The sequence below is a fragment of the Mobula hypostoma genome, chromosome 22 (genome assembly GCF_963921235.1).
Source record: "Mobula hypostoma chromosome 22, sMobHyp1.1, whole genome shotgun sequence".
Taxonomy (NCBI): domain Eukaryota; kingdom Metazoa; phylum Chordata; class Chondrichthyes; order Myliobatiformes; family Myliobatidae; genus Mobula; species Mobula hypostoma.
Window position 1 is genome coordinate 21,403,206 of NC_086118.1, and position 23,415 is coordinate 21,426,620.

A 23,415-nucleotide genomic window follows, 5' to 3' on the forward strand; every position below is an offset into this window, starting at 1 on the left:
TCTAAAAGCAGAGTTCCAGCTCATCCTTATGACTCATTGGTATAAAAGGTATTATTATAAATATAGTTTCAAAATCAGTGAGCTGAAGGGGAAGTAAAACCAAGAATCTGTCCCTCTTGCCAATAAATTCGATTGAAGCCAGAAGTTGAGAACTGTTGCTCCTGATTCAGTCTTTCAGTATTCAGTTACTGTCCTGGCTACTTATGTACAGTGCATGATGAAGAATATACTTTGAAGATGTATCTATTTGAATCAAATCTTATCAACACGTTCAGCAGATGGAGCTGCCAGGAGTATCAAAGGTGGAGAGATTGAGTCAACTAGGCCCAAAATCAACTGGATTTTAGAAGAATGAAAGAAAATCTCACTGAAATATCCAAAATTCTGAAAGATTTAAACACGTTTCTCTTGCCTGGTGGCCTATTGGCATTGCAATGGTGGTGGTGGGGGGGTCTATTCTAGAAATCACAGGCTTGAGATATGAGGCAAGACATTTAGTAGTGAGAGGAGGAATTTCAAAAGACGGAGGTTGGTGAACCATCTGTGGAATCTGATACTATGGAAGGCTGAGGAAATCAAGTCAGTGAATATGTTTGCGAACACAGATAGATTTCTATAGACAAAAAGAGATCAGAGTGCTTGAGGAATGCGGCATTGAGACAAGGGGTTAGCAAAGCATACGTTGAATGGTGGAGCAAGTTCAAAGGGTTGAATGAGGGGAGTGCAGTTGACATGCTGTCGTTTACCTGTACTTCAGACAGTCCACACATGGAGATTCATCTAAAAGTTAAGAGACTTTGAGATCCAGGCCAAATTAGTAAATTAGCTTGGTGATAGGTGGCAGAAGCAACAGTCAAAGGTTGCTTTAGCATTTGGAGCCTAACAGCAGAGATTACCCATCCTCATGTGAATGTTGGAGGTATGTTCAGTGAGTTCACAGCTGACTTCCCACAGTCCAAAGACGTACTGGTTGGTAGATTAATTGGACATTGGTGATTAGACAGGGATTACATTGGGGAATTGCTGGGCAGCACAGCTCAAAGGGTCTGAAGGGTCTATTCCACACTGTATCTCAATAAATAGATAACCCATGGTAGGACTGCAGGAGATACAAAGGAACAGAGTAAACTGTGTAAACAAGAGTCTCTGGAGGCAGCAGTATAGGTGGATAAGGTAGTTAGAAGGCTTACAGGAAACCTGCCTGCATTAGCCATGAGGCAAAGTATGGAGTAGGTAGGCCACAGTTTGAATAGTGCATGCAGTTCTGATGACCACGTAGAATTTGACTGCACTGGAGAGAATGCAGGGGAGATACATAGAAACATAGAAAATAGATGCAGGAGTAGGCCATTCGGCCCTTTGAGCCTGCACCACCATTCAGTATGATCATGGCTGATCATCCAACTCAGAACCCTGTACCTGCCTTCTCTCCATACCCCCTGATCCCTTTAGCCACAAGGGCCATATCTAACTCCCTCTTAAATATAGCCAATGAACTGGCCTCAACTGTTTCCTGTGGCAGAGAATTCCACAGATACAGCTGGATGCTGTGTGGAGAAACAATTTTATAGGCTGGGTTTGTCCTCCTCACAGCAGAGAAAGCTGAAGGAAGTGTGGGTGGGGGTGGGGACTATGGAGGGACCAGATTGAGGTATACAAATTATGAGGGGCAGTGACAGAACAGGTAGCCAAAAACTTTTCCCCGTAAAAAGAAGTGGGTATAATAAGAGGGCATAGATTGAAGGTAAGGAGAGGGGATTTGAGGATTTTTTTTTCACCCTCTGGATAGCTGAAATCTGCCTGAAAGAGTGACAGAGTTAGGTACTACCACCACCAACAACCAATACTGAACAATAACTCTTTTATAGTAGTATATAGATGAGCACTTGGAGAACCATGGTATGGAAGGCTATGTCTGGTAAATACTATTAGCATAGAATATATATCTACCTGTACTGCTGGCTTCAGAGACTCTGGTTCCTATACTAATATAGCCAGCACTAACATGGTGGCCCAAAGAGCCTCTCTCCCTGCTATATAATTCTCTGAATACATGCCCCACTCATGCTCCAGTTTTACTATGTTTAACTTTTTAAGTAATAATGTCACTTCATTTAAACGTCTGGAAATATTAAGTACCCTTGAGATACGCAAGTATAACCAACATAATTAATACAATTTGAAATGTTGCTTTAATGCAATTTATGTTTGAAAGATTTAATAAAATAGAAATTTTTGAAGCTGGTTTAAAAGGTGCCCTCAGATATATCCAAATCACCATCACACTTTGCAACTTCACAAATATGACAACTGTTGCAGAAGTTCAGCCCTAAAGATGATAGAGCCATCCCTGCCAAACTTCATCCCATTCTTGCAGTCAGGGAAAGTTGCACTCAGTCGCTTCCTCCTCTCCGTTGCTCAGCTGACAGCGCTGCCTCACCCAGCCTGACTCACATTGCGGAGACAAAATACCAGCTAAAAAACTGGCTAACATATCTATTGACTAAAGCCTGGAGCAAAACATTTAAGCCTAGACATTGGATTGGACAAAATCTATTTGCATCTGATCAAACTCACAACATACAATTTTGGCCGTGCTTCTTAAAAAAAAAGTAATTTCCCGTATTTCCTGAAGTACACCCTCCGATCAGGAAATTGGACGGATGTTTCCGGGCGCTATTCATCCTATTATCTTCCTGTCCTGATTAGAGCTGAGGGGGACTTTCTTAATGTGTGGAGTGTGCATTTTCACCTACAACTGCATGCACAATTGATTTATTTTCAATTTAACTACAAATAAATTGTACGAATTGATTCATTTCCACAAGCACAAAGGAACAATCACAGACTGAGAGATGCCAGAAGGCTGCCCAGACACTTTCTGCAATCCACAAACTATGCTGTAGCTTTCTCCAAGTGCTTTTTATACCACTGTTGCTGTTCACATCCCAATTCTGCGAGGACATGAAAAGCTAAGACCGGCAGCCATTTATCAGGAGGCAAATGGTGTGATAATGACTAGTTACCCAAGGTGGCCTGGAATGGGACATGAGGCCAGCAGTCACAGCCACCCCTATCAACAGGGTCTTCTAACAAGTTAACCTTTACCCAGAGCTCGCCAAAGGGCAATGCTTTGCAAGGCTGCTCATGAGACCTCTACCACTTTTCACAGCTTGCTACAGCATAAAGGTCACAGAGGAACTCTGCTCAAGGATTCCCCACCACACCTGGTTCTTCTGCTTGTCGCCTACAAGCTCCTGCACCACCTTTTCACATTGGCTATCTCCCCTATACAGTCTAAGTTCCAATGAAGGCTCTCTGCATTGGAGGGGTCGCGACTGTCACGTGACAGCACTGCCCATTTACCTGGTCAAAAGACACGCTACCTGCCAATCAAGGTTTGACCCCTCCTCACCCATCAATGCACACCTCACCATTGCTCTTTGTAATCAGTTTAACCCTGCTGGCACCGAGCCATTGGCTTCCCTGTGAACCACCTGGGCTGGACTCATCAGCCCTGCTACACTATAAAGGAAGCCGCGTGTGCTTGACCCTTTCCCTTTTTTGCTACCTCCGAGGGACCACCCTGCCATTGGTGAGTTGTGCACTGAATAGGGTTGGGGGTGTGGGTATCGTCCCTAATATCATAAGAGCATGCCCACACAGAGTCAAGGGTGTCGGGTATCGTATTGACATTTCCCTTGGTTGTGTGTGTGTGTGTGTGTGTGTGTGTGTGTGTGTGTGTGTGTGTGTGTGTGTTTGTACACGCACGCATGTACCGTGTTCCCACGTGATTTTATTAATTGTCCGCGTGTTTTATTGTCGATCCCACTTTTCCCACGACTGCTGTAAATTGTGCGCGTGTTGTTTCTGTTGTCATTTTCCCACATTTGCCTTCTGTAAATAAAATCCTTTACTACCAAGACTGTGTCCAGAGTCCTTGCCTTTGAGACCTATCGAATCTGTCTTCTCACTTACAACAGTCTCAATGAAGGATGCTGATTATGAAGATTATGAACTTTTCCTGACTGCAAGAATGGGATGAAGTTTGGCAGGGATGGCTCTATCATCTTTAGGGCTGAACTTCTGCAACAGTTGTCATACTTGTGAAGTTGCAAAGTGTAATGGTGATGTGGATATATATGAGGGCATCTTTTAAACCAGCTTCAATGAAGGGAGCCAATAGGCTGGTCCTAGACTTATTTCCTGGCATCATTTACATATTACTATTTAACTATTTATAGTTTTATTATTTATGGTGCAACTGTAACGAAAACCAATTTCCCCCGGGATCAATAAAGTATGACTATGACTATGACTATTATCCCTCTGTCTGCACAGTGTTGCTTGACCCACTGAGCTCCTCCAGCAGGTTGTTTTTGTTGAGAGATCCTCCTTTTTCTGCCTCAAATAAATAAGCACCCAAATTAAAGCAGGCCTCTGCATAAAATGCACTTTCTTCTCTGAAGGCGCCAACTCGTTCTCAATCCTCCGACCCTTTCACAGCTGCTAAACATTTATGCTAGACACACGGGACTGCAAACGCACAGGACTCTGGAGCAGCAAACGATATGCTGAAGGAACTCAGCATATCCAGCAGCAAATCATAAACTCAAGAAATTCTGCAGATGCTGGAGATCTACAGCAACACACAAAATGCTGGAGGAATTCAGCAGGTCAGGCAGCATCTATGGAGAGGAATAAATTGTTGATGTTTCAGGCTGAGACCCTTCATCAGGACTGGAGAGGAAGGGGGGAGAACCAGAATAAGAAAGTGGGGAGGGGAAGGACGGCATTAGTCGATGCAGCGCAGAGAGAGTGGGGAGCGTTTTCAGTACAGGCTTAGAAGGTGGATTGTTCCACGTGGCCAACAAAAAAGGCAGGCCAAGCTGGGGCCCATGCAGGTACCCAGGGCTATTTGCAGCATCTGTTGAGGGAAAGGAACTGTCAATGTACGAGTTTGTAATAATTAACAAATTGACATCCAATAGGTTGGGAGAGGCAACAAAGGAACCAATATTCAAATCAAATAACAAGTAAGCTTTCTCCAATTGCAAACAACAGGAATTCTGCAGATGCTGGAAATTTAAGCAACACACATCAAAGTTGCTGGTGAATGCAGCAGGCCAGGCAGCATCTGTAGGAAGAGGTGGAGTCGTCGTTTCAGGCCGAAACCCTTCGTCAGGACTCAATTGTGTGTTTTTTTGAAAAAAAGAGCATTGATGAGTTGAGATTTAAAATGGTACAACAGACCGCAGGTATTCCATACCATGCTCTCAACAATGTGAAGTGATTTATGTAGAATAATGCTTGTCTGCTTCAGCTAATCCAGTCTATTTTCAATGGCCTACCGAACAAGAACAGGAAGTACAACAGAGTTCAACGTTCAAAAGTTCAGGTAAACTGCACCACCTCGCTCACCTTTGGAACCAATGTGCTGACAGACCAGGGTCATGAGACCAATTCCTGCTGTCTTTGCACCTCACCTCCATGAGCAATCTCAGCGTGGTACAACTCATGATGAAGAGGCGAGCGGATGGGAGGGACTATACTTTAGAAATTCAGAGCTCAGTTCCTACATGCCATTTCATAAGAGGGCCCTGTCTTCAAGTAATGCCTCTCACTGTTCAGCACAGTGTGTAGCCTATTAGTACTTGGTACCTGCTCGACAAGGACAACCCAACCCTCACCACTCCAGCAAGGGTCAGAACAGAAACGAGAAGTTTCTGCTTTCAGAGAGTGGTGAGTCTTTGGAAATTATGACTGAAGAGGGCCGCCAAGACTCCGATTTTGAGCATATTCACCACATAGACTGATAGATTCTTATATTAGAGATTTTGGATTATGCAGGAAAGTGGTGCAAAAGGTAAAAATATTAGTTGTGAAATTACTATGGGGCACAGCAGGCTACAAAGGCCAAATGGCCTTCTCAGCTCCCCCCCCCCGCACCTTTATATCCGTATAAATCTTCTGCATACTTGCACATACAATGACAATGTACTAGACTTTGCTTTTCTCTTCCACCCCTCCTCTCCTCCCTGCTTCACTTTCCACTACATCTCCACTTCTTTTGTGGGAAGGAAAGCTGGTGGCTTCTGCCGATAATCTACAAAAACAAAGCTCTAATTGTGTTCATTCTTGTAAAGACGGGTATGATTTATACTTGTGAATGTTATGTATCTGATATTATATGCCTGGGCTGCCACTGCAAGCAAGTTTTACATAGCATCTGTGCATACATGATGGAGCGATACTGGAACGTTGAGAACTGCACCTTGAGACATCCTGATATTCCTTTTTGTATTGCTCCACTCTTCATAGACTCTTACTCTCTGGCCACTTACTACCAGCCGTCTTGTACTGCGACATTAGTAAGTCTCCTGCCTCCACTGGTAAACAGGATATTCTCATGTCCTACACTACTACTTTCAGCACCTTCTGCTTAAATCTGGCAACTCTATTCTTATCCAGGAAGCCTATGTGTTCCTGTACATTGTTTTGAGAATGATGAAGAATGCATCACTTTGGGCCAAAACACCTGCACCATTTTCATCCACAGTGGCAGTAGGTGCACCACATCAGAAGAGTTTTATGTATGAAAATGCCCAGTAGCTCTTAACACTTGAAAGCCAACTTTTTAGCTGGCAATCCTTAATTTCTGCCAGTACGCGGCAAAAAAATGAAAGCACAACACATGGCACTCACTCAGCACATCAAAAGAAAGTGGTTTCGAGCTCCAAGGTTTCACTTTCTTTCACTATTCTACATTTTCAATAAAAGCTCCAAGAAAATGTTACAAAAATAATCCGATAATAAATAGCGGTAGTAGTTGTAGTCATAACAATAAGAAGAATATGTACAACCTTGCTTGCATCATTGAAAATTGACAACTGCATCGATCCCTGGAAATCCTGGTCCAAAACTGACTGAAGGCACTCATCCAACCATCTTGCTGCATTATGAACAGGCAGAATGATAGACTGCAAATCAAATGAAAGAAAGTAATAAATGCACAAAGGCATATTAAAGAAGGAACAGTCCACTTCCTGACTCATGTCCAAAATGATGTAACATCAAAAAACAGTGAAATATTTTCCATTTCCCAATGTTCAAAATGTCCATTTTAGATGGATTTGACCTCTATCATTTTATAATACTTACTTATTTCTCATTGAACTTGAAGTAAATTAGTTGGAAATCTGTGGTCAAGTTAAATAAACTATTCATTTTTCCCTCTTCCATTACTTTTGACAGATAAGAAACTGAATGCTTATTAAGATATATACACACACAGGCAGATCCCAGCCACAATTTCATTTTAGACTGAAGCAGCCACAACCATTCTAGTGCCTAGCTTAGTGCCCTCAAGTTAAACAGGAAAATAGGGTACAATTTCTTTTGATTGACGTCCATTGAAGCCCTTCCTGAAAGAATAGTTTTATGTTTCTGGAACACAAGAGGTTGAAGAATTGGTAAGAAACTTGGATATCTCAAGCTGAGCTACATGAAAGATGACAACTGCAGTTTGAGATATCCAAGTAGAAAATGAATGCAGGGTGGCAAAACCAGTTGACTCAGCTGAATCTTTCCCCAGGGTCACATAACTGCCAACACTCTCTATTTGAGTCCTGCAGAAGAATGGCTTGCTGGCATGGCACCAGAGAGTTATCACACTCTTGGAATCTCTTGCAAGATATCAGTACATCAGGAATTGAGCACAAACATTAGGGAAAAATAAAGCACATCTGCAGATTTCTTTTTCTTTAAACACATGCTAGGAAAGCAGGCAGAAACAAACATTCCTGGTCAATTAAATACTATTGTAGGGAAGACCTTAAGCAGCCAAATTAACTTCAGTCCATGTCACATTTACAACTTATGTATGACCACAATTGAAGCGCCACACATTGTTTTGTATTCTAGAATATTTTTCCCCAGCACAGTATTAGATGTAATGTTATCAAGATCATAACACAGAATGGAATCATTTCATATTTTGCCACATACATCCAAGAAGATCAGATGTTCAGTGAGGCATCTGCTTAATACTGAGCAGCGAATAAATTACCATGGTGATAATATAACAAAACTATTATCTGTTCCATTTGCAAACTTCACTTCAATTTTCACTGCGGACCTGTTGGCAGGTCTTTCTCTTTACTATGGTGACTGTGCGAGAAGCATCAGTTTAATCTTTGAAGCTTAAACCAAACATAGGAGGTTGCCAATTTTTTTAATAACTCATTTGAAAGAAGGTGAAAAAGCCAAGACTCAGGAGGTGAGAATAAGCAAACAATAATGGGGTAGTACCTCCCATCCACGTGGAATCAGATTTTAATCACCAAACAATAAGAGAACAGGATTATAAGAAGGGAAATCATTCAAAGATGAAGATTCAAAGTACATTTGAATTCCACATCACATTACTTTTGTAATTTGTCTTTCCAGTACTTGCAAACATTCATCTCCATTAACTATGTAACCAAGGAATCAAGGAATTTTTAAATTTAACCCACAAGATCATAATTTAACCCACTTCTCACATTTTGCGATGTCTATTTTACAAAAAAAACAGATTTGTTTTCATGAGGTGGAGAGTTAAAAAAGTACATTTGGTTTAAATTCAAATCATCTAGCATTTACAGTTTTACAATGATCAAACCTTCTCGTAATTGTGACACAGTTATCACTCTTCACAGAACCAGCCCAAGAGAAAAGAAACATTAGATGAAGTACTTTATCTGATGCAAAGCTGGGAACAGGGAGGTATGGGTGGTAACTTGACCAGTTTGCTAAACTGAGCCAAAAAGAGAGGGCTGCTAATTGGCCAACTGGCATTTCCTTCTTTCTTCTATTCTGATCTACATGATAGAAATACCTACAATAGAGGCATTGACAGGGTAGGTGGTCAAAGTCCTTTCCCCGAGGGGCAAGCCCTAGAGAGCATAGCTTTAAGAGGGGGAAGTTTAAAGGAGATTTACAAGGCAAGTTATTTATTTATTTTTCTTACACAGAATGGTATGTGACTGGAAAGCACCACCCGGGGAAGCAATAGAAGCATTTACACAGGCACATCAACAGCAAGCGAGCGAGATGACATGCGATCAGATAGGATTCCTTTGCATTGGTTTCATGGCCAACACTTGACTTTGTGAGCCTTGGGGCCTGTTCCCGGGCTGCAGGGTTCTCTGTTCACCGGATAGGGAACACGAGAAAGAGAAACAGCAGAAAGAGGAAGAAACGATTCATCAGCACGCTGGTTCCCCAGAAGAGCACTGGTGATGCATGAGCTAATTTGCATTACATGACTCATGTTTGTAGTTCAAACATGCAACATTGGATTACTAGTCTAAATTGGCTTGTGTGACATTAATGACACTCATTCACAATCGCACTGTGGAGGGCTTTTACTCAATCAGGACAACGCACTCAGTGGCCACTTTATTAGGTACAGGAGGTACCTAATAAAAACCACTGAGTATATCGCTATATGTTCATGGTCATCTACTGCTGTAGCCCATCCACTTCAAGGTTCAATGTGTTGTTCGCTTTAGAGATTTTCTTCTGCACACCACTGTTGTAATGTGTGGTTATTTGTGTGAGATCAGCAGTTTCTGAGATAGTCAAATCAACTCAACTGGCACAAATAGTTATTCCACAGTCAAGGTCACTTAAATCAGATTTCTTCCCCATTTTAATATTTGGTCTGAACAATAACTGACCTCTTGACCATGTCCTCTTACTTTTACGCATTGAGTTGCTGCCACATGATTGGCTGATTAGATATTTGCATCCAGCAGGTGTACACAATAAAGTGGCCACTGAATGCAAGTTATCACTGAAAATTTAACTAAAATTTTTAATTCATTTGCAATATTCCCAAAGATAATTAAAATTTAAAAAAAATATGAATCCAGGCAACACACACAAAATGCTGGAGGAACTTGGCAAGCCAGGCAGCATCAATGGAGAGTCAATGGAGAGGAATAAACAGTGATGTTTTGGGCAGAGACCTTTCATCAGGACTTGAAAGAAAAGCCAAAATGAAAAGGTGGGGTGGAAGGGAAGGAAGTACATGTTGGCAGGTAATAGTTGAAACCAGAGGCCCTTCATTAGGGTCTCTGCCCAAAACATTGACTGTTTCGCCTTTGTAGATGCTGCCCGATCTGCTGAGCTCCTCCAGTATTTTGTGTGTTCTGCTCAAGATCTCCAGCATCTGCCGAGTCCCTTGTGCTTCTGAATCCAGGCAGGTTTCTTCATCCAACTCTCAAGCCTGTTCCAAAACCAATATAGAGGACAGTAGAGACTGGTTCAATTTAAATCATTTCACCCTTGGAATCACAAAAATGTTACCAATTGGGGCAGACAACATTCCAATTGCTTTCAGCCAATGGTAATGCTAGGTTATGACTGTCCAAAAACATTTTATATTGAAAGATGTATAATTCACAGGAATGTACCAATCTAGCCCATTCAACCTTCAAACAAATTTCTTCCATTTCTCCAAGGATAGCATGACCAATCAAGTTGTGGCTTATTTCTGAACCAGGACATTATGAACTCCAAGCCCACTTGTGGATAGTTGGGCGATATTCTAGAGTTGCCTTGAGGAAATACTGCACGGTCAGAAGTTATATTTCAGACTTATTAAACCAAGGATGCATCTGCTTCCCGTAGTGCTATTTTGAAAAGAGCAATGTTATTGTAGGACCTTGGACTAAACAATTTACCCATTACTGGTACAACTTTGGCATGGGTGGTGGGAATGCTGATCCTTTATGCTACAATAAGTTGGGGGGGGGAGGGTTGAAGCCGATTGCATGGGGGGGGCAGGGGGCTTTGGGGTTCTTTAGTTTTTATTCTGTCATTCATTCTTTGGGGTTTTTCTTGTTCTGAGGATGTCGGCAGAGAATAAGAATTTCAGGTCGTATATTGTATACATTCTCTGATATCAGATGGAACCACTGAATATGGCATAACAATGTGCAACTGTTTTTGAAGCACCTAATGTTAACACTAAGGGACAGAGGGCACCAAATGCAGTGTATGCAGGTCTATGTCCTACCAAGTTTAGGATTAACATATTGATGGGAAACCATTTCCCAAATGTAGGATGCCATCAACTCACCGATATGAATCGATTAAAACTTTAAAATTGCTTAATGATGTACTTGGGAGGGGAAATGAACATTTCTAGCAGCAATAAAAACAGGCCGAGTTTAAAAGAATCAAGCCAAGCATCATTGCCCATCTCCAAAATAAAAATGTGATAACTGCTTTTGTTCATCATGTATTGCAAAACAATAAACTTGCACGAGATCCATGTATGAAAATGTATAATTCATTTCAGCTGCTCAACATACCACATCACTTAGGTAATCTTCCCTCCCACAGTTTAATCTGTGCTCGTCACTTTTTTCTCTGTGTTTTGTTGTTTTGAAACCAGCAACATCTTCGACTTCGCCTTTGGTAGATTTATTGGGAACTGATACGCACACTGACATTTAAATACAAAAGTAATACGGGATCCTCTGCATTAAAAAACATGTACTCAAGGCCTACCGAAACTAGATATGCCCTCAACCGACCAAAACTTGCAAAACAGAAACTATTCCCTCTGCTCACGCCTTACAAACAACAGTTTATGTAATAGATATGTTTAAATAAGAGCGGACAACTTTCCCAAACTACTACGATCGGATGATATTAACCCGCAGGGAAAAAATCCAGTATCCGGAAGTACCGCACGCGCTGCTTCCAGCAATGCGTCCCGCCCCCTCTCGGCGCTGATTGGACTACACTCCAGCCTCTGAAAACATTGCGAATTACTGGTGGCTGATTGGTCAGTAAAGCTGTAAACTATTCCGGTATGGAACTCCAGGAAGCTCCCACTGATGTCAATCAATCCTTCGACGTAATATTGGTTAATCTATGCAATGAAATAGAGCTTAAAAATTCTAAAATTAAATTGAACAATTAGGACAAACATTTAATATTCTACTTTATTTTGGTATCTTAATTTGCGCTTTGAAAATTCCCTCAAGTTTTCCAAATAATTTGCCAATATTAATAATACCATAACAATTGCTGACTAAAGTATTGTGACCAGAAATACAATGTTTTCAGTACTATTTTAATGATTAAAAACTTGTTATATCCATTATGCTGGGATTAAACTGAAAATTATATCAAGCCTCTAACCGACAACAGGAAAACGGCCCCGGCGCATCATTGCTGCAGATTCGGACGCTGATTACTTTAAATATATTATTAAGATTTTTGGCGCCGCGAGGCTGCTGTCAGGTGAAGTGTGTCCCTTGTTTGCCCCAAAATTGCTGAGTTACGCCTTGCAGACTATGGGGTGAATTTTTCCGTGGATGGGGCCAAATTCCGGTCTTTTAAACGTTGGTCATTTCTTAGCTCCTTTCACGACCAAACTATCATTGACTGAAAAGAATAAGGTTTTCCTCCAGTGTCTAAGCAACCATAACTACTTAAAGTCAAACAGCCTACAGTATCCAAGTCCACATTCACTGCAGTTGCAAATGCAAGGTTCCATTTTTCCTCGGAAGTTCATTTTTTAAAAAAAAGATTCCTTAGGAAAGTGATTTAATTCCAAAAATTAAATATTTGAAAGAAAATTAGGTAAACATTATGTGTCATATTGAAGCTTGCCTTGTAAAGCAAGTAATGCATTACCAGAGCTTATCCAAAATACCAGTGATGTAGAGTCCACCAGAACAAAAGACAAACCAGTTGAAGTATCCTGATCTTTAATAGATAATTGACTGACATTATAATATCTAACTTGGTCAGCTGAAGATTTACCATGAGCAGATTTGGCTTTTGCAAAGTAAGGTTCTTTAGCCAAGCAACATTTTGTTGAGCAATTAGTTTATTCAATGAAAGGGCAAGAGAAAAACATGTTATACAAAAGCACAGTCCGATTGAAGGATCTCGGCCCAAAATGTCAACTTTATGCTCCTCCATGAATGCTGATTGACCTGCTTAGTTTCTCCACCATTTTGTGAGATTGCTCAAGATTTCCAGCAACTGCAGAATCCTGTGTTCATGAAAAGCATCTCTAGATTGGATTGCACCATAATAATGGCCAATTTTTGGTTAATCTTAGAAAATAGATATCAGGACTGAAATAATTTTAATGTTAATTATTAACAGCTGCATTATTAAAAGACAAGCACATAATTAATGACCAAGTTAATTCATTAATTTTAATCAATTTGTCCATTAACAAATCCAAAAAAATCTTCCCTATTGGTGTTCAACTGTTTCTTGATTTAAGGATTGAAGGGTGCCCATTCAGAACAGAAATGTGAAGAAATTTTTTTAGTCAGAGGGTGGTGAATCTATGGAATTTGTTTCCATGGGCAGCAGTGGAGGCCAAATCATTGCATGTATTTAAGGCAGAGATTGATAGGTATCTGAGTAGCCAGGGCATCAAAGGTTATGGTGAGAAGGCGGGGGAGCGGGACTAAATAGGAGAATGGATCAGCTGATGATAAAATGGCGGAGCAGACTCGATGGGCTGAATGGCCTACTTCTGCTCCTTTGTCTTATGGTCTTTAGTTTCTCCTAGATGTCTGAGTTGTATATAGAAACATAGAAATCTACAGCGCATTACAGGCCCTTTGGCCCACAATGTTGTGGCGACCATGTAACCTACTCTTGAAATTTGCCTAGTGCATAGCCCTCTACTTTTCTAAGCTCCATGTATCTACCTAAGAGTCTCTTAAAAGGTCCTATTGTATCCACCTCAACCACCTTCACTGCCAGTGCTTTCCACGCACCCACCAGTCTGTGAAAAATTTACCTCTGACATCCCCCTTGTATCCATTTCCAAGCACCTTAAAACTATGCCCCCTTGAGTTAGCCATTTCAGCCCTGGGAAAAAGCCTCTGGCTATCCACACAATCAATAACTCTCATCATCTTATACACTTCTATCAGGTCACCTCTCATCATCCATCGCTCCAAGGAAAAAAGGCCAAGTTCACTCAACCTATTCACATAAGACATGCTCTCCAATCCAGGCAACATCCTTGTAAATCTCCTCTGCACTCTCTCTATTGTATCCGCATCCTTCCTGTAATGAGGTGACAAGTACTGAGCTGAAGTGGGGTCTAACTATGGTATATGGTGACGTATGTAGTTTGATAATAAATTTACTTTGAACTTTAACTGTTAATTTTTTTTGAGTTTAGGAAACTTTTCTGATATCTGTTTGAGTTTGCTTTTTACCAATTTTAACTTAAAAATCAGAATTATTATCACCAACTTAGATGACATGAAATCAACTAGACAAATGAGGTTCTTCAGTCCTGCCGAAAGGTTTTGGCCCAAAACGTCGAATGTAATTTTTTCCATAGATGCTGTGTTCCTCCAGCATTTTGTGTGTGTTGCTTGGATTTCCAGCATCTACAGATTTTTTCTTGTTTGAGATAAAGATAAACTGTAACTGGTTAGACCACACTTGGAGTACTGTGTCCAGTTCTGGTCGCCTCACTGTAGGAAGGATGTGGAAGCATTGGAAAGGGTACAGAGGAGATTTAATAGGATGCTGCCTGGTTTAGAGAGTATGCATTATGATCAGAGATTAAGAGAGCTAGGGCTTTACTCTTTGGAGAGGAGGACGATGAGAGGAGACATGATAGAGGTATATAAGATATTAAGAGGAATAGATAGAGTGGACAGCCAGCGCCTCTTCCCCAGGGCACCACTGCTCAATACAAGAGGACATGGCTTTAAGGTAAGGGGTGGGAAGTTCAAGGGGGATATTAGAGGAAGGTTTTTCACTCAGAGAGTGGTTGGTGCGTGGAATGCACTGCCTGAGTCACTGCTGGAGGCAGATACACTAGTGAAATTTAAGAGACTACTAGACAGGTACTTGGAGGAATTTAAACTGTGGGGTTATATGGGAGGCAGGGTTTAAAGGTCAGCACAACATTGTGGGCTGAAGGGCCTGTACTATTCTATGTTCTATATATTTGTTATGTGTACATCAAACATACAGTAAAATGCATTATTTGCATCAAATCATATCAGCAAGGCTTTTGCTGGGCACCCTGCAGTGCCAATGTAGCATGCCAACAACTCACTAATGCTAACCTGGATATCCTTGGGATGAGCCAGGAAACCAGAGCACCTAGAGGAAAGCCATGTGGTCAAAGGAAATTCCTTACAGGCAGAAGCAGGAAATGAGTTTAATTACAATAACATTACAGATTTACCATTTCTATTCTACCACGCATCCCTTTAAGATCACCTTTCCATAAGGTATAGGAGCAGGATTAGGCCATTTGGACAATTGAGTCTGCTCTACCATTTTATTATTCCTCTCAGCCCCAATCTCCTGGTTTATCCCCATATCTCTTCATGTCTTGACCAATCACAAATCTATCAACCTCTGCCTTAAATATAAATAAAGACTTGACATCCACAGCTACCTGTGGCAACAAATTCACCACTCCCTGGCTAAAGAAATTTGTCCTCATCTTTGTCCTAAAAGGACATCCTTCTATTCTGAGGCTGTGTCCTCTGGTCCTAGACTCTTCCACCTGAGAAAACATCCTCTTCACATCCACTCTATCAAGACCTTTCACCATTTGATAGGGGTCAATGGGGTCACCCCTCATTCTTCTGAATTCCAGTGAATACAGGCCCAGAGCCATCAAATGCTCTTCGTATAACAAATCTTCATATTCATCATCCTGAAATGGAAACCTATCATTGTTACTCCATTAAAAATCTTGGGATTCCTTCCTTTGCAGGAGTACAAAAAGGCTCACCACCATTCTCTCATCAGCAATTTAGAATGGGCAATTAAATGCTAGCTCAACCTGCATAGCTGAAGTCTCTTGAATTAATTTAAAATGGGGGGGGGGGATGGAGGCAAACTTTAGCAGGAAAGGCATAGCCTTGTCATTAAGCTATTGCCATTATTATTCCTAATGATTTGATCGCTCTTATTCTGGATGTGTGAAATTACATGACAATGCAAGATGCCAGGAATTTGCTACAGATTGGATATTCTCATGCACAAATTGCACATTAATTGTTATTCCCAGGGTTAGGCTGCACAACCAAAGGTAAAAGCAAATAACATTAATTGTTAATTGGGCTGGGCACTCCTGTGTGTACTTCCCCTATTGTCTGTAACCAAAGGATGTCTGTCATCAGTTGTGCATCTAGTATTAACTGCAGCCAATTCCACAACTACTGAAATAAATTAGAGACTAAGGGTTCAACCTTGCTTATCTTTGATGGAGGGGAGGGGAGGGGAGGGGAGGGGAGGGGAGGGGAGGGGAGGGGATGGAGGGGAGGGGAGGGGAGGGGATGGAGGGGAGGGGAGGGGAGGGGATGGAGGGGAGGGGAGGGGAGGGGAGGGGAGGGGAGGGGAGGGGATGGAGGGGAGGGGATGGAGGGGAGGGGAGGGGAGGGGAGGGGAGGGGATGGAGGGGAGGGGAGGGGAGAGGAGGGGATGGAGGGGAGGGGAGGGGAGGGGATGGAGGGGAGGGGAGGGGAGGGGATGGAGGGGAGGGGAGGGGAGGGGAGGGGAGGGGATGGAGGGGAGGGGAGGGGATGGAGGGGAGGGGAGGGGAGGGGAGGGGAGGGGATGGAGGGGAGGGGAGGGGAGGGTATGGAGGTGAGGGGAGGTGAGGGGAGGGGAGGGGATTGAGGTGAGGTGAGGGGAGGGGAGGGGAGGGGAGGGGAGGGGAGGGGAGGGGATGGAGGGGAGGGGATGGAGGGGAGGAGAGGGGAGGGGATGGAGGGGAGGGGATGGAGGGGAGGGGAGGGGAGGGGATGGAGGTGAAGGGAGGGGATGGGAGGTGAGGGGATGGGAGGTGAGGGGATGGGAGGGGATGGGATGGAGGTGAGGGGATGGGAGGGGATGGGATGGAGGTGAGGGGATGGGAGGTGAGGGGATGGAGGTGAGGGGATGGAAGGGAGGGGAGGAGATGGAGGGGAGGAGATGGAGGGGAGGGGAGGAGATGGAGGGGAGGGAGGGGAGGGAGGGAGAGGAGGAGATGGGAGGTCGGGAGGGGAGGGGATGGAAGGGAGGGGAGGAGATGGAGGGGAGGGGAGGGGGTGGAAGAGTCAAGAAGCAAAGCCTGTAGTACAGAGATCTGAATTAAAGGATCCCCATTATGACAGTGCAACATGTGTAAAACTATTTGTGTATTTCCATGGATACTGTCTGACCTGCTGAGTTCCTCCAGCATGTTGCGTGTGATGCTTTGGATATCAAGCGTCTTCAGAATGTGTCATGTTTGTAACTCATCTGGAGGAACTCTACAGGTCAGAGAGCATCTGTGGAAATGAATGAACAGTTAATGTTTCAGGCTGAGACCCTTCATCAGGACTGGAAAATAAGGGAGAGGATGCCTGAATAAAGGGTGGTGGGGGAGGGGGAGGGGACAAGCCAGAAGGTGATTAGGCAGGACGTGAAGGGATACAAGGAGAAGGCAGGATATTGAGGGGGAGAGGAAAATTAAATCAGCCGTGATGAAATGGCAGAGCAGATTCGATGGGCATAATTCTGCTCCTATATCTTATGTTTTTATGGTGATGAAGTCAGGTTCTCCTCCATTCCCTGGACACCTGTGGTCATCCATCCTCCTGTCACCTTAACAGGGATAGAGTTCCTCTTGGCCTTACCTACCATCCCATTAGCCTCTGCATCCAGCACATCATACTTCGCTACTTCCGCTACCTTCAACGGGACCCTACTACCAAACCCATATTTACGTTCTTCCGATTCTCTGCTTTCTGCTGGGATCATTCCTTCCATGATTCCCTTGTCCATTCACCCCTCCCAGCTATCTTTCTACAACCACTTATCCCGTGGCAGAAGTGCTACACCTGTCCCTTCACCTCCATTCAAGACCAAAAACAGTCCTTCTAGGAAAGGCAACACTTTATCTGCAAATGTTGGGGTCGTCTACTCTATCCGGTGCTTCCAATGTAACTTTGGAAGGCTTTAGTGCAGGAAAGTGGTGCTGAGGTAAAAGATCTGTCATGATTTTACTAAACGGTGGATTGTGCAGAAGTTACTAAATGGGGCCTACTTTTGTTAGTCTTTCTTACCTGCCTGCCTGTCCAGTACCCAGCATGAGTATAAGGAGGCCTTGTGTACAAAACCTGATGGGAAACATGCAAGTCCTGAATTTGTGCAAAATGCCTAATATATGCTTTTACCTTAATTCACAGTATTTTTATCAGATTAGCTGGATTGATACCTAGCACAACTAAAAGTGAAATTATGTTCCTCAACATATATGGCGATGACCAGCATTGAAACATGATTCTGTGAGATGTGAATGAAACTGTTGTTTTGACTGGAAATCAATTAGGATCAACAAGGGAAACATTCCAGTGATATTCATCCATAGTAATATTGTTGGTCATAAAGGTTCTCCATTACCTATATTTCAAACCGGATGAGTGAACAATACAGATTCCGTTTAAGTATGGGATTATAATATACAACTGATTGAGACCGACGCTGCTTCACCACAGATTTGCTACTGAAACCCCCGTGCATATCTTACTGACGTCTGGACCTGAGCACAATGCTGCAATCTTGGCTACCCTTGTTCTATACTCTGAAAACTTCAGTTAATCAAGTCCTCTAGCATATACACATAGTCTGAAGTTCACCTGTACTCCCTTATGGATTGCATTCTTCATAGGGTGAAGCAAAATCTTGATCTTTCTCTCAGAGTTCAGTTTTCACCTCTCTGTTTTGTTATACCATGGGAAATGTCTGGGCTTCTCCATTTATTCTTTATTGATTTCCACCAGTAACAGTTTACACGCAGCTGCATCTCTAATTTTCAATTTCTTTAACTTAAACTACATCTTTAGCTAGTCCTTGTCTATAAATGTGCTTGTGTCCTGATGAAGGATCTCGTCCCAAAACATCTACTGTTTATTCCTCTCCATAGATGCTGCCTGACTGCTGAGGTCCTCCAGAATTTGTGGATGTTGCTCAAGATTTCCAGCATCCGCAGCATCTGTGTGTTCATAAATAGATTGTTTTCTTATGTCAGGTGTGTAGTTCTTTTTTGCAAGCATCCTTGAAAAAAATCTTTAGGTCCTGATGACAACGGGACGTGGCGCTCAAGATATAAACAGAAGAGATTCTGCAGTTCCTGGAAATCTAGAGCAACATACACGAAATGCAGGAAGAACTCAGCAAGTCAGGCAGCATCAATGGAGGGAAATGAGCAGTCATGTTTCAGGCTGAGACCCTTCATCAGGACTGGAAAGGAAGGGAACAGAAGACAGAATAAGAAGGTGCTGGGGGGAGGGGAAAGAGTGCAAGGGATACCTGAACACTCCTCTCTCTTTCCTTTTCCTATTTTGTTTATCCTCAGCTGCCCATCACCTCCTTCTGCTTCCCCTCTTCCTTCTGTTTTTTTCCATTGCCCATTGTCCTCTCCAATTAGATTGCTTCTTCTTCAGCCCTTTACCTCTTCCACCTATCCTCTCCCAGCTTCTTACTTCATCGTCCTCTTCCAGCTACCCATCTTCCCCCTCACCTGGTTCCAACAATTATCCGCCAACTTGTACTCCTTCACCTCCTCCCACCTTCTTATTCTGGCTGTCTTGCTAAATTCCTCCAGCATTTTGTGTGTTGCAACCAGAGGACTATACAGATTGGCTACAACTTTCTCTGTATTCCATACCATTGTTTTATTTCAAAATCCTAAACTTGCCATACTGCAAAATACTGTTACGAATCATAAATATCTTAAAAAATATAGTATAAAGTTCCCGACATAATTTAGAAATTACTTATCTTTTTCGCTTTATAAAACAGCGTTGATGCAACCTTCAGCAATCCATCAGAAATAACTGAAATATTTTTTCAATATTGCTTTGTTTATTTCATGTGTAAACACAATGGCAAGGATTGTTTTGTTAATTTTGATCAATTCTTTCCCTATAATGAATTCATCTCATTGATCTTCTGACTTGCATTTCAATTATCCCCACAGACCTACAGATCTAGTTAATAACATAACATTTTAGTTTACTTCTAGATCTTGTCATGATACACCACCCATCCCATGTGTTGATGATAAATTCCTTCCATCTCCTAAACTTGTTATAATCAGCATAATATTAACATTGCCACATTTCCGTTAACCCAGTAAACTTAAACTCCATTAATCTGGCACTATGGGACTTCGGTAGTGCTGAACTAACAGATTTTTTGGATTCTTGGGTAGTCCTGTTGTGTACTTTGCTTCATGGAAACATGACTCACCCCCACCATTTTTGACACAGCACTGCCGTCTGAGGGCTTCACCATCCACCACAACGCCAAGATGGCCGAATCTTTTAAAGGTAGAGAAAATCAAGAATGCTTCATGATTAACTCATCATGATGCACAGGCTTGGCGGTTCTGTCTTATTTCTGTTCACCCGACACTTGTGGTCAAGTGTCGTCCGTTTTATCTGCTGAGGGAGCTTTTCACCATCACCCTGATAGTGGTGTACATTCCAACTCTGGCCAATGTCATGCAGGCACTGGAAGGAGCTGAGCACCATGATCAGCAGGCATGAAGCAGTGCACCCCGATGCCTTCCCTATCATTGCGGGGGATTTCAACCAGGCCAGCTTAAGCGACTCTCTGAATAACTACCACCAATATACTACCTGTGGAACCAGAGGGGTCAGCACACTGGACCACTGTTAACCACCATCAAGAACACTTATAGTGCCATCCCACGTCTGCACTTTGGAAAGTGTGATCAGCTGGCTGTACTTCTACTCCCGGCATATAGGCAGAGACTAAAGACCACGGCACCACTGGCGAGGACCATGAAGTTATGGTCAAGAGAGATGGAGGAGTGCTTACAGGAGGACTTTGAATCGGTGGACTAGACAATAATCAGGGATTCATCTTCATCTGAATGAATACGTCACGGTTGTCAGCGACTTCATCAAGACCTGCGTGGATGTGTGTGTGCTTTCAAGAACGTACTGGACATACCAAAAGCTATTATGAGCCAGGAGATTTGCAGTCTGCTGAGAGCTAGATCTGTGGCATTCAAGACCGGTGATCCGGAACTATACTAAAGGTCCAGGTACGACCTATGAAAGGCTATTTTAAAAGTGAGAAAATGATTCCAATTGAAGTTAGATACTGAATCGGATGCACATCAGCCTTGGTAGGGTTTGCAGGCCATTACTTTGTACAAAACAAAACCTAACATCATGAATAACAGTGATGTTTCACTCCCAGATGAGCTAAATGCCTTTTATGCACATTTCGAAAGAGAGAATAAAACAACACCCGTGCAAATCCCTGCAGGATCCCTGGAGGAATCTTTGTCTCGGAGACTGATGTCAGTACATCTTTCACGAGGGTGAACCCTCACAAGGCATCAAGGCCTGATAGCATACCTTATAGGGCAGTGTTTTGGAATCTTTTTCAGACCAATGCCCCTCTAAAGCACTTTCATACTTGACAACACCCCTCTTAGGCACAATATCCTTTCCAGTGCCCCTGTAGTGTAAAAACATGTCTACTATATGTTAAAAAATGAGAAAAATGATTCTGCTTTAAATTTTTATTTGTCCTTAAATCTAGCTAAGATCGTACCTGTGCACTGTACAGCAGCTTTGATATCAATGTGATCTTGAGCTTGGTGGGTTTTTTTAGCAAGAGTTGAAATATCTGGTTCAAGTTGTGAGGGCAAAAGCCTTGAGTCCCCATGTGTAACATTATCCAAATAGTTTCTGTTTTTTTGTGAGTATGTGGTTCACTCCACTGCAGTCTCTTCCAACAAGGTAGGAGGATGGAAATGCATTGAAGAGCAGTTTGGCTCATCTCCAAGGATCAGGAAACTTCGTATGACAGTGTAGCCACATACCACAAAGCCGACATTTTTGAAAATCATTTTTTGCTTCCTCATCATTCTGAATTTTGATAATTTCTTCTTGCAAGCTCTCTTCCTGTTCTTCCACCTTGCAAACAAATGGGTTAATTATCCAGCCCGGATTTCCCAGTTCGTTCATATCCTTGAATTGATTCTGAAAATCTTTTTCAGTGACTGCAGGTGTAAGCAGTACTCTTCCAAATCACTGTCTGTGAAAGAGAGTGCCAAACTTTCATAGAAACATAGAAAACATTCAGAACAATACAGGCCCTTCGGCCTACAAAGTTGTGCCGAACATGTCCCTACCTTAGAACTACCTAGGCTTTGCCCATAGCCCTCTACTTTTCTAAGCTCCATGTAGCCATCCAGGAGTCTCTTAAAAGACCCTATCTTTTCCACCTCCACCACTGCCACCGGCAGCCCATTCCACGCATTCACTACTCTCTGCGTAAAAAACTTACCCCTGACGTTTCCTCTGTACCTACTTCTAAGCACCCTAAAATCATACCCTCTCGTGCTAGCCAATTCAGCCCCGGGGAAAAGCCTCTGAATATCCACATGATCATTGCCTCTCATCATCTTGTACATTTCTATCAAGTTACCGCTTATCCTCCATCGCTCCAAGGAGAAAAGGCTGAGTTCACACAACCTATTCTCATAAGGCATGCTCCCCAATCCAGGCAACATCTTTGTAAATCTCCTCTGCACTCTTTCTATGGTTTCCATGTCCTTCCTACAGTGAAAGGACCAGAAATGAGCTCAGTACTCCAAGTGGGGTCTGACCAGGGTCCTATATAGCTGCAACATTATCTCTCGGCTCTTAAACTTAATCCCACAATTGATGAAGGCCAACGCACCGTATGCCTTCTTAACCACACAGTCAACCTGCGTAGCAGCTTTGAGTGTCCAATGGACTCGGACCCCCAGATCCCTCTGATCCTCCACACTGCCAAGAGTCCTACCATTAATACTATATTCTGTCATCATATTTGACATACCAAAATGAACCACCTCACACTTATCTAGGTTGAACTCCAGCTACCACTTCTCAGCCCAGTTTTGCATCATATCAAAGTCTCGTTGTAATCTCTGACAGCCCTCCACACTATCCACAACACACCCAACCTTTGTGTCATCAGAAAATTTACTAACCCAACCCTCCACTTCCTTATCCAGGTCATTTATAAAAATCACAAAGAGTAGGGGTCCCGGAAAAGATCCCTGAGGTACACCACCGGTCACCGGCCTCCATGCAGAATATGACCCGTCTACAACCACTCTTTGCCTTCTGTGGGCAAGCCAGTTCTGGATCCACAAAGCAATGTCCCCTTGGATCCCATGCCTCCTTACTTTCTCAATAAGCCTTGCATGGGGTACCTTACCAAATGCCTTGTTAAAATCCATATGCACTACATCTATGGCTCTACCTTCATCAATGTGCTTAGTCACATCTTCAAAAAATTTAATCAGGCTTGTAAGGCACAACCTGCCTTTGAGAAAGCCAT

General features: G+C 42.7%; 1 protein-coding gene across 1 annotated transcript in view; it reads right to left on the reverse strand.

The window, feature by feature from the left end:
* The window catches only part of b3gntl1 (UDP-GlcNAc:betaGal beta-1,3-N-acetylglucosaminyltransferase-like 1), a 374,862-nt gene extending 363,128 nt beyond the window's left edge, over window positions 1-11,734 (reverse strand). The window contains exons 1-2 of the mRNA XM_063030766.1: window positions 11,364-11,734; window positions 6,864-6,980 (exon numbers count right to left, since the gene is read on the reverse strand). Coding sequence (XP_062886836.1) covers window positions 6,864-6,980; window positions 11,364-11,504 — 258 coding nt within the window. The 5' untranslated portion in view covers window positions 11,505-11,734. The remainder of the gene's footprint in view (window positions 1-6,863; window positions 6,981-11,363) is intronic.
* Between the last annotated feature and the right edge of the window lie 11,681 nt (window positions 11,735-23,415).